The sequence below is a fragment of the Microtus pennsylvanicus genome, chromosome 2 (genome assembly GCF_037038515.1).
Source record: "Microtus pennsylvanicus isolate mMicPen1 chromosome 2, mMicPen1.hap1, whole genome shotgun sequence".
NCBI classification, from domain to species: domain Eukaryota; kingdom Metazoa; phylum Chordata; class Mammalia; order Rodentia; family Cricetidae; genus Microtus; species Microtus pennsylvanicus.
This window is the reverse complement of record NC_134580.1, coordinates 29134462-29146672: the sequence shown is the minus strand read 5'-3', so window position 1 is coordinate 29146672 and position 12211 is coordinate 29134462. Positions and strand designations below refer to the sequence as shown.

General features: G+C 43.0%; 1 protein-coding gene across 1 annotated transcript in view; it reads right to left on the bottom strand.

Moving 5' to 3' along the window:
• Positions 1 to 2098: 2098 nt before the first annotated feature.
• Positions 2099 to 12211, bottom strand: part of Tmprss12 (transmembrane serine protease 12) — a 30099-nt gene continuing 19986 nt past the window's right edge. Inside the window, exons 4-5 of the mRNA XM_075963563.1 lie at positions 4863 to 5005; positions 2099 to 2473 (exon numbers count right to left, since the gene is read on the bottom strand). Of these exons, the coding sequence (XP_075819678.1) occupies positions 2222 to 2473; positions 4863 to 5005 (395 nt within the window). The 3' untranslated portion in view covers positions 2099 to 2221. The remainder of the gene's footprint in view (positions 2474 to 4862; positions 5006 to 12211) is intronic.

Below are 12211 nucleotides of genomic sequence, written 5' to 3'. Positions count from 1 at the left end.
CCGGCTCAATATTTAGTTAAGCCTGAAAAAACGCTGAACTCCATGTCTAGAATAAGGCTATGCAGGGGTGGGAAGGTGTATTTGAGGAAGCAGAAAGGGGAACAATGGGGCTTTTCATAATGATCATGGTGTATTCCTTAAATTACAATGTATCCCCTAAAATCAAAAATAGAAGCCAGTAGTAAAGCTGTTCTTGTTACCCTGGTTAAAAAACAAAACAAAACTCTGTTTAAGTATAAATAAAGATGCCCGGGGCTATTTGGGGTCACCTGAGTTTTCCTTGCGCGGCTGCCCCTTCCCTGCCTCAGTACCTGAACCCGAGCCAAGGCTGGAGCCCGGCAAGTTTATCATCCATGTAATTTGTATAACAGTCACTCCTTCCTAAGCTTGATCCCTTAGAGCGTGTCTCTAAGACGAGGACAGCTGTGAACTCAGCTTGTGTTCATTCAGAAAGGTCCACATTTTGTCTTGGTTTCTTTTTTTTTTTTTCTTCTCCTTTACCTTCCTTCTCCCCTCTCCTCCTCCTCTTGGGTTCTCCACCACCTTCCCTCTCCCCTCTCCTTCTCCTCCTCTTGGGTTCTCTTCCCCCCCTCTTCCCTCTCCCCTCTCCTCCTCCTCTTGGGTTCTCTCCCCCTACCCCACCTTCCCTCTCCCCTCTCCTCCTCCTCTTGGGTTCTCCACCACCTTCCCTCTCCCCTCTCCTCCTCCTCTTGGGTTCTCCACCACCTTCCCTCTCCCCTCTCCTTCTCCTCCTTTTGGGTTCTCTCCCCCCCACCTTCCTTCTCCCCTCTCCTCCTCCTCTTGGGTTCTCCCCCCTCCACCTTCCCTCTCCCTTCCCCTCCTCCTCTTGGGTTCTCTCCCCCTACCCCATCTTTCCTCTCCCCTCCCCTGCTCCTCTTGGGTTCTCTCCCCCTACCCCACCTTCCCTCTCTCCTCTCCCCCTTCCAGGGCCACACACGCTGAGTAAGCAGTTCCACTGACCTGCTCTCCAGCCCTGTTGTTCTAAAGCTCAGCTTTGCAGGGTCTAGGGATCTTGTGTTTCTGCTGCTGTTATGGCTTAGTTTTCTTTTTTCAAGATTTTTAAAACGCTCCATTCTTTCCTTCCCTTCAAGATGGCTGCTGAGGAACATGCTGATAGTTGAACAGAGACTTTTTCCCCTTGTAGTTCTTGGAACTTTTTCTTTGACTTTAGACAAATTATAATATGTCTTGGTGTCCTTTGGGTTCAACTTTTTGGGGACCTATGGGCTTCATGAACTGGACAGCCATTTTTCTTCCCAAGTTTGGGAAGTGCTATTTGTTTAATAGCTTATTTACAGGTGTGTGTGTGTGTGTGTGTGTGTGTGTGTGTGTGTGCGCGCGCGCGTGCGTGCATATGGGCGCATGTGCATGTAGAAGGAGAGTCTAAGAACATGATGTTAGAATGAGGGAATAAAGTATGGATGGATAATTGTGGTACTATTTTTTATACCTATTGTATATATGGAAGCTTTCAGAATAGCTGGCATAAAAAATTAAATGAAAAGATAGGATTTCGTGGTAGCCATCTTAGGACTATAGAAGTTTTTCTTTCTATTGTTATGTACTTTACAAATACTTAGCTACACACAGTGGCTCACACCTATAATCCTTGTACTCAGGAGGCTGAGGCAGGAGAATCTCAAACTTGAGGCTAGCCTGGGCTACATAGTGAAGCCTCATCTCAAAATACATACAGAAATGATTTTAAGATGTCTGCGCCTCATGACTACATAGCCTTAGCCCGTCTGCTTCTGGCTGTCATGAGCGAGTTACTTGGCTTAACCTGTCTCCCATCATCACTGCCTCAGCCCAGGCCCAGAAACAGCAGAGCCAAGTGACCGCCATGAACTCTCTGCCACCACACCCAAACTGAAAAGGAAGTCAAATAAAATTTAACTTAAAATGTGTTTTGATGAGTTTAACAAAAGATTTTTCAGCTGTGTTATGAACTGTTTATTGGCATTTATACACATAAAGTACAGAGTGAACCGAACAATTTATACAAACTCTAAGAGAGTATTCCAAATACAGAATTACGATTAAACAACAAAACAATCAGGCTCTAAGGAGGCCAAAAGTCACAACTGTGTATCTGTCACAGTCCTTTATGACATTGTTCAAGAAACAATGCTGACGTGAGAACACTACAGTGAGCTGTGTAGAACACAGCAGGGACAGTCTGACAGTCTACAGTGTCTCTTTATGTCACTCCTAGAAGGATGACAGGGCCTAAAGCCACGAGGATCTGGCCCAGCCCCACGTCTGCATGGAACACTCGCATAGTACTGCCCCGTGAGAAATGCTCCGTGAGCCACGGCTGGAAGAAGGCAGGGCCACTGTAGACACCGGGGAAACGTCTCCGGCCACAGCCATGGCCGTAACTGGTGATGCCCATCACAAAGTATCTCCTGTATTCCGGTAAATAGCACATGAGTGGGCCACCACTGTCACCCTGTAGAAATCCAAGGTGCTTTTGTCATTTCTTATGCAACTCAGTTACACCACACCTGTTTCTGTGAATATCCTGCTCGTTACACTCCAGGATAGCATGGGGTTTCTGGGTTTCTGGTTCTCTTTCTGGCAGCAGCTCGCTACACTTCACACAAGAATGAAGGGCAGGGAGCCGGTGCTTTGCTGAGACAGCCCCAACCACACACATTTCTAAGGTGCCCTCACATATTAACACAATGCTCCGGGGAACCGGGACACTTTCAGTCTAATGTTCAACTTACACGAGAGGGGTGCCTCACTGGAGATCAAGTCATCCGCATGGTTAGGATGAAATTGTTTGGATTTTAAAGCATAGTTCTCAGGAGAAATATAATTTAGAAAGTATACAAAAGACTGAAAAAAGAGTTTTTAGAATTTTTGCTTTCTTTACCATTGTGTGGGAAAGGCCCCTTTTCAAAAGTGAGACACGTGTGTGCCGTTAGCTACCTAAGAAGCACACACTATTGTCCACAGGGATGGCATGTCCTCAAGAGCTGAGATTGGCTACTGCAAGATGGGAGTCAGTGCTGCTGTGACCAACCAGACCTTCAGTGTTTAGACAAAACCACCAGAGGACCCAAAAGTGCCTGTGGTAACTGCTAGTCCTCAAAGCAGGGAGGATGCGGAGGTCAGTATTCCAGCGCCTACAGGGGAAGGCCTGGTTTTGAGTGTTGACAGTTCTTTATATTGGCAGGCATTGAATGATTATTGAAATCATTGTTTTTGATGATTTGTTAGGGAATGCAATTCATTTAAACCAAATGTTTCATTGTTTCATTCACAGAGATTTTTTAGGAAAAGAACAGAGGAAACACGAAGCTGAGATGACTGAATTAGGACCGGATAAGAGCATGTGAGAGCAGAACATCGCTGTGCATGTCCGGGGCTGGTGGCTCTGGCAGCAGTAACGAGCATAAGAAGCCAACCACATGCCTCTCAGGGCACAGCGTGCCCTCAGCACTTGAGAGGTTCAGTTTCCAAGACGAAAAGAAAAAAGGTTGGAAAAGAAAAGGTAAGAAGGAAATCAGATTTTGTAAAAATTGGAAACTTATGCTTCAAATAATATCCTTCACAAACACAGACAAATAGCTAGGTGTAGGGGCTGCACGCCTCTAATCCCAGCACTCAGAAGGCAGAAGCAGACAGATCTGTATGAGTTCTAGGCCAGCCAAAGCTACACAGTGGGATCCTCCTTTAAAAAATCAAGACAGTAACAACAAACGAGAAATATAGATCAGGGGTAGAACAGGGTCTAACATCCCCAGTGTAAAATAACAATGACCAGACCTGTATGGAGGTCAGAGGTCAATGTCAGGTGTGTTCTTCAAATATCATTGCAAGTGTGTAGATGTCAGAGGGCAACCTCAGCTCAGTCTTCCCTCCCCCTGGCCTGAGGCAGGGTCTCTTGTTGTACTACTGTCTACAAGGCCTGCAGGCTTCTGGGTACTCCCTTGTCTGTTTCCCATCTCCTTGAAGGAGCATTGGGTTTACACACCTGTAACATGTCAGGCTATTTTTGTGGGTTCCGAGGCCCTGACCTCACATCCTTCTGCTTTCACAGCAAGCACTTTGCTGAGCTGTGTCTCCAGCCCTGACACAAGGTTCTTTTTTTTTTTTTTTTCGAGACAGGGTTTCTCTGTTGCTTTGGAGCCTGTCCTGGAACTAGCTCTTGTAGACCAGGCTGGCCTCGAACTCACAGAGATCCGCCTGCCTCTGCCTCCCGAGTGCTGGGATTAAAGGTGTGCGCCACCACTGCCCGGCCCTGACACAAGGTTCTTAATGGGGAAGGTTTCTTCAGTGACAGGGAAAGTCCTAGAGCTGGACCTGAGGGGATGCTCACCTCTAAAACCCACCCACTTATATAATGTAAATGGGCGTGTGGGTGCTTTCTGGGTGACAATAAAAAAGCAAGAAAAAGAAGGCTGGGAGAGGAGGCTCAGTGGTTAAGAGCACTGGCTGCTCTTACAGAGGAGCAGGGTTCAATTCCCAGCACCCCTATGGCAGCTCACAACTGTCTGTAACTCCAGTTCCAGGGAATCTGATGCTATCTTCTGGCCTCTTCAGGCACTAGGCACTACAAACACAAACAGAAAACTTCAGGCAAGGCACTGAAACACATAAAATAAGACAAGAGTTTAAACCAGGGAGAAGAGGAGCAGGAGGAGGGTGGAGTCAAGGGGGTGTGGCCTGCACTTGAGCCCGATAGGAATAAGAACCAGTAAATCCCATCCAAGGTTTGGATTGTTGGAGGAGGGAGAAAAGAGAGGAATTTTTCCATTAGCCTAATAGTTAAGAGCTCTGTTCAGGTCCCCCTGGCTTTAGAAGAGCCCTCAGAGGGTATCTGGTCTTACCCTGCATGTGTCAAAGGTCCCATTCTCGTGACCTGCACAGAACGAGGTGCTAGGGATCACTCCTCCGTAGCTCCTCTCAGAATTACAGACCTCTCGAGAAATGAAGTGCACTTTCGCTTCTTGTAGGATGTTTGTACCATTGCCTGTCAGCAGAAGAATGAGCAGAACTCTTTATGTCTTAATAATTGCAGGCACTTTTACAGTGATTCAGATGTCCACGTGTAGTCCAAGGGTGGTGACTCACACGTGTGGACGGAGGCAGGAAGATTGCTACTGGGTCAAGGTTAGCCTGGGCCACAGAGTGAGACGCAGACTCAAAAACTAAGTGGTGTGTAGCTCACTCGGTGGAGAGCTTGCCAAGCCCGCACAGAGCCCTGGGTTTGGTCCCCAGCACTGCATAAGCCATGAGTGGTGGTGATACAAGCCTGCGATTCCAGCACAAAGGAGGGAGAAGCAGGATCATAAGTTCAAGGCCATCCTCAGCTAGTGAGTTTTAGGCTCGCCTGGGCTACAGGAGAATTTGTCTTAAAAAACAAGACGGGAGCCGGGCGGTGGTGGCGCACGCCTTTAATCCCAGCACTCGGGAGGCAGAGGCAGGCGGATCTCTGTGAGTTCGAGGCCAGCCTGGTCTACAAGAGCTAGTTCCAGGACAGGAACCAAAAGCTACAGAGAAACCCTGTCTCAAAAAAAAAAAAAAAAAAAACAAGACGGGAAAAATTGAATTACGAGTGTTTAATGAGGCCTCACTGGTCTCCTTATGAAGGAACGGATTGAACGGCCACATTAAATGTTATCTTTGCATTATCGAATCAAAGTCTGTTTTCCCTCATGCCCCGGGCGCTCATAATCGCTCCCTTGTCTGCTTTGTTTATGGTTTGCCCATTTGAAGCCTTTCACTATATAAGTGGAGCTGTAGACTGCACTGCATTTTCTGTCTGGCTTATTTCATTTAGGATAATGTTGATTTATGTGCCAGGATTCTATCCCTTTGTTGTAGTAATAGGGGGAGCGGCGGGGCTGCGTCCCCAAACACCCCAGCCGCCTGCCCGGCTCGGCTTATGCCCCGAAATAATTACACAGACATTGTATTCTTTTAAACACTGCTTTGGCTCATTTCTACCTAGCATCTTCTAGGCTAACTCTCCCATATTAATTTAGCCCATTTCTAATCATCTGTGTAGCGCCCCTAGGTGCGCTTACCGGGAAGATTCTAGCCTAAGTCCATCCTGGGTCGGAGCTTCATAGCGTGCGTCTTCCCTGGAGCAGGTAGCATGGCGTGTCTCTCCTGCGTCTGCTCCGGAGAGGAGAGCTGTGGAGTCTGACCTCACTTCCTCTTCCTCCCGGCATTCTGTTCTGTTTACTCCACCCACCTAAGGGTGGGCCTATCCAATGGGCCTAGCAGTTTCTTTATTGCTTAGAGCCAATGAAATCAACAGATTGATATGACACTCCCACATCACTTCCCCTTTTTTCTGTTTAAACAAAAAAAAGAAGGCTTTAACCTTAACATAGCAAAATTACATATAACAAAACAGTTATCAAGTAAAGTTACATCAGAAACATTTATACATATAACAAAATTGACCGTAAATCTCTATCAATAAAGCAAAATCTATACTAATGCAAATTATTCATGTCTATATCATATCCCCTTTAAATGTAAAAGAACATTTATAAACTATATTTGGGAACATGGGCGCAGTTTTTTCTCTCCAAACTGCTTCCTGCTGAATGGGGGCGTCGTTAATTAGGTCTTTCATGGTATAACCTGTGTGCTAGTTTCATCTCAGTTGGCAGTTGAGCAGAGCAATTTTCTGAAGATATTCACAGCAACCCTTCAGGAGGACGTGGCCCATCATACCAAATCAGAATAGAAGAAATCCATAGAGTCTCATCCTCTGTGAAAACAAAAGAAGACTCTCTCCAAAGCATCATATCCTTAGACCCAAATTCTGAAATCGTAATACCCTTATATCCATTCTGGTTTAGCTTGGCAGCCCATGTAATGAAATGTCTCTCTGTACTTAGCTCCTTCACAGTCAAAAATTTTAAAGAAAACACAATGTACATAATCCAGACTCTCTGTGAATTTTCCATCTTTACGCGGCTTATTTTTATTTATATCTATAACTATCTGTACTCTGTCTCTTTAAAGACTTTACTTTTACTTTTTTCTTTTTAAACCATTAACTTTATTCTCTATATTCTTTTTCTTTTCTCTCCCAAGCCAACGTACATTCATCCAACAGTGTGACTCATTTAGTGGTCTGAATCTGTCCTATTGTGAATCTACAATTTTTTACTATCCAGGAGCACTTTTGATTTGCGCCTTTAAATCACTAGGCGCTTAAGAATCTAAGATGTGACATTCCTATGTTAACTTTTTGCTTTTTGAGCGTACATCTCTGACCTGGAATAACCCTGTAGACCAGGCTGTCTTTGAACTCTCAGAGATCCGCCTGTCTCTGCCTCCCAGGCATTGGGATTAAAGTTGTTTGCTACTACACCTTGAACTCACTGAGATCTGTTTGTCTCTGCCTTCTAGGCACTGGGATTAAAGGCGTGTGCTACCACACCTTGAAGTCACAGAGGTTTACTTTAAGAATTTTAACTTTTAGTCTGCATATTTTTAACACACTTTAAACCATTCAGAAATTTTCTCTGTCTTTGAATCTCTCATTACTGTATATCTCTCTTTTTCTGACCACAAGAGCCTTTAATTTACCAAGCAATATCAGTAGGACTAAAGGCGTGGCTTTGCCAGCTAGATCCAATCCATTCCTTAGCTTTCCAGCCTCATGGCTGAGGTATTGGCTGCAAGGTCCCTGCCAGCCAGCGAGCTACAACAGACAACACTCAAGTCCTCTCTCTGTAGCCGGCCCTCCTGCCTCAAACAGTCAGAGTTTGCCCTTGCAGGACAGCCCAGGAAGCCGGCATTTTTAAACGCGCAGCTTTTTTCCCCGCTACGGCTGAAAACCGAAAAGCATGTGTTCAGCTTTTCGTCAACACCATTTAAGTGTTTTGTGGCAGGACCTCTTAATGAGCTGCAGGTTTTGCAGCTGAAGCTGAGTCAGGAAGCCTCTTGGGGCTACCAGGTAGGAGCGGCACTCAGCACTTTAATTCTGAGACTGAGCGTGCAGCACAGAAATTCTTTTCATCCAAGTAACATCCAAATCTGACAGGCAGAGCACTGCGCAGTCTAAAAACACGTCTCTGTATGGCGGCAGGAATCCGCCATGCTCTTCCGCCTGCCTAAGCCTGATTCGGCCATCTGCCCAGGTGCAGGCGGGGAGCGCTGAGAGCCATCATCAAGGTCTCAGAGCACTCTCCTTCCGATCCCAAGTGGGAACACAACCATAAAGCCAGAGTTTGCACTGGCAGCACAGCCCCAGGAAGCCACACTTTGAAATGACACAGCGTTTTTTCTGCTGCTGTTGCCGAATCAGGAAATCTCTCTACAGCACGCCACCAACAAACAGCAAAAATCTATGTTAAACTCTCTCTCCCTTATTTTTAAGCCTTCTCAGGTTTTTTTAAGTGCGTTTAGTCCATCACGTTGGGCGCCATTTGTAGTAATAGGAGCGGCAGTGGCCTCTAGCTGAAGATAAACTACAGGCATTGGAACAGCTGGTGCAAGAGCAACTAGATGCTCACCATATTGAAGAATCAACCAGCCCTTGGAATTCTCCTGTGTTTGTTGTAAAAAAGAAATCTGGTAAATGGAGAATGGTGACAGATCTAAGAGCTGTCAACAAAGTAATTCAACCTATGGGCCCACTACAGTCTGGAATTCCTTTGCCTTCTCTGTTACCAAAAGGATGGCCTCTTATAGTTATTGATTTGAAAGATTGTTTTTTCACTATACCGTTACAAGAAAAGGATAGAGAAAAATTTGCCTTCACAGTGCCTACTTATAATAATTCTCAGCCTAATAAGAGATATCAGTGGACTGTCCTCCCACAGGGTATGCTCAATAGTCCTACACTGTGCCAATATTTTGTAAGTAAGCCATTGGAAATAATTCGTAAACAATTCCCCAAGTCCATCATTTATCATTACATGGATGACATCTTGTTATCTGATTCAAATAAAGATACTTTAGAAAGGATGTTTGAAGAAGTAAAGAAAGTCTTGCCTAGGTGGGGATTACAAATTGCCCCTGAAAAGATTCAAAGAGGAAACTCTATTAATTACCTAGGTTACAGAATAGGGTTAGAGAAAATTAAAACGCAAAAGGCACAAATTAGGAGAGACCGCTTAAAGACTCTTAATGACTTCCAAAGATTGTTAGGAGACATTTCCAGTCTACGACCAGCTGTTGGGATAACACCTGATCTAGTAGTTCATTTAAACAAAACCTTAGATGGTGATAAAGATTTGAATAGTCCAAGAGAACTGACAGCTGAAGCAGAAAAGGAACTGACAATGATTGAGGAAAAATTACAGGAGGCACATGTGGATAGGGTGAACCCAAATCTTAGCTGCATCCTAGTCATATTGCCTTCCAGAATTTCTCCTACAGGGATTCTAATGCAGAGGGAAGATATTATTTTAGAGTGGATATTTATACCTAATAAACCAAGTAAAAAATTAAAAACTTATGTGGAAAAAGTCTCTGAATTAATTATAAAAAGTAAGCTGAGACTTCGTCAACTAGCAGGTATAGACCCAGCAGAAATTATAGTGCCTTTTACTACTGAAGAAATAAAAAAGTTATGGGAAGACAATGAACCGTGGCAAAGAGCTTGTGCTAATTTTTTGGGAGAAATTAATAGCAACTATCCCAAAAGTGGTAGACTTAACCTCATAAAAAGAACTTCTTGGATTCTTCCTAGAATTGTACGTGATGCTCCAATAACTGGAGCCCGTACTTTCTATACTGATGCAAATAAATCAGGGAAAGCAGGTTACAAGTCAGATGAATTGAGTAAGGTGGAACAAAGCCCTTATAATTCTGTCCAGAAGGCAGAATTATATGCCATTCTTATGGTGCTAAGGGATTTTAAAGAACCTCTTAATATAGTTACAGATTCACAATATGCAGAAAGAGTTATCTTGCATATTGAGACAGCTGAATTTATACCAGATGACACAGAGTTGACTTCATTGTTTATCCAGGTACAAGACGTAATCAGGAACAGGCTTTGTCCGATGTACATAACACACATCCGGTCCCATACAGGTCTGCCTGGTCCTCTAGCCCAAGGCAATGCTGAGATTGATCAATTATTGATTGGAAGTGTGTTGCAGGCCTCAGAATTTCATAAGAAGCATCATGTCAATAGTAAAGGCCTAAAGAAAGAATTTTCCATTACTTGGCAACAAGCTAAGGACATTATAAAGAGATGTCCTACTTGTTCTTTCTATAATCAAACACCGTTGCCTGCAGGGAGTAACCCAAAGGGTACTAAGAGAAATGAAATCTGGCAGATGGATGTGTTCCACTTTATGGAATTTGGTAAATTAAAATATGTACACCACACCATAGACACGTATTCAGGTTTTCAATGGGCTACTGCCCTGAGCTCAGAAAAGGCTGATTCAGTAATCACACATTTATTGGAAGTTATGGCCATCATGGGTATACCTGCACAAATAAAGACAGATAATGGTCCAGCATATGTATCTAAGAAAATGAAATGCTTTTTTGATTATTATAATATAAAACACATTACAGGTATACCAAACAATCCTACAGGTCAGGCAGTTATAGAAAGATCAAATCGTACTATAAAGGATATGCTGAACAAACAGAAAGGGACTGAAAATACCCCCAGAAATAGATTACATAATGCTTTATTAACCTTGAATTTTCTTAACGCTAATGAGAAAGGAACAACAGCAGCAGAGAGACATTGGATAATGGAAAAGTCTGCTGAACTAAATCAACCGATTTATTTCAAAGATGTACTGACCTCTCAATGGAAGCCAGGAGATGTGCTACGTTGGGGAAGGGGTTTTGCTCTTGTTTCCACAGGAGAAGAAAAATTGTGGATACCATCAAAATTAATAAAGTTTCGATTTGAAGAGGAGAAACCTCTTGGAAAGGAGAAATGACAACTTATCTACAATGATGATATTCATACAAATGGTAAGAAAAACATATAGAATGGGGGCAGGGTTCTGTTCTTATCTCCACAGGAAAACACTCATCTTTGAAAAATTCAAGGGACCCTGGATATTTGGATACTGACAGATGGAAAAATACCTGCCCAATAGGAAATATCAAGAAAACCGAAAGGGTTGTGTAAGTAATATTAAACCATATTTCTAAATTTATAAAGCTGGTTTTGAAGTTGGACTCTGGCTCAGTCCTTCTCCAATCCCAAGCCTGTTAGTAAGAGAAAAACCCAGAGTTTCTGGAGTTTCTGTCTCATGTCAAGAGCCATGATATGGGACAGAAAGAAATATGAGTTTAGAAAACATCTTTGCTTTTCTTCATATCTATCATACTTTTCATTGAACATATCTATCATGCCTTTCAGTGAATATATATATATGTCTATATATGTCTATATGATTAATGTTTAAGTTTTTCACAATGAACAATGAGTTTTTCCTGAAGTGACATTTGAAGTATCCAGGAAGAAGATGGGGCCCCATAACAACAACTCCACCTGGTTGATATGACGTCATGATACTGATAGCGCTACAACAAGACCTGCTTTGGGTACCAGCTGCACAAGACAGTTCCAACTTGGTTAGCTGAAATGGTGCACATCTTATACAACATTTTGGCCAGACCTGCACAAAATACTCAGAGACTATTGGCAATTTTAAAAGACATTGATCTTGAAATTTAACCATCATTTTACTTTCACAGGATCCCCCAGAAAGAATGTCGCCCCCATGACAGCTGGAAGTAATTTTAGAGGACGACGTCCCCTCTCCCAGTAAAGTTTGCCCTTGGGTTTAGGGACATCATTTAGGGGTTGATTATAATTAGTATACGATTGAGGGTTGGGGGAGGAATTTTATAAGCTCAGGGATCATTTTGAAAAAAAAAAAGAGGGATGATGGGATAATAGATTTGTAATTGTGAGTTACTGTTGTTAGACAAATATATTGATATAGATTCTTGTATATTGATACAAAGTTAAATTGTATTGACTATTGTATGCATTCATGTTTCTACCTCTGTTTAAAACATTTTTTATGTATTGACATATATTGTATTGATATATATATTGTATATATTTACCATATTGCAGTGTACATTTCTACCTCTGATTAAGATACTTATATAATGTTTGTGTATTGATATATATTTACCTACTGCAATGTATATTTGTACATTGTTTATATTTGGAGGTCATTGTCCTCATTTGTTTCACAGTCGTTTATTGTCT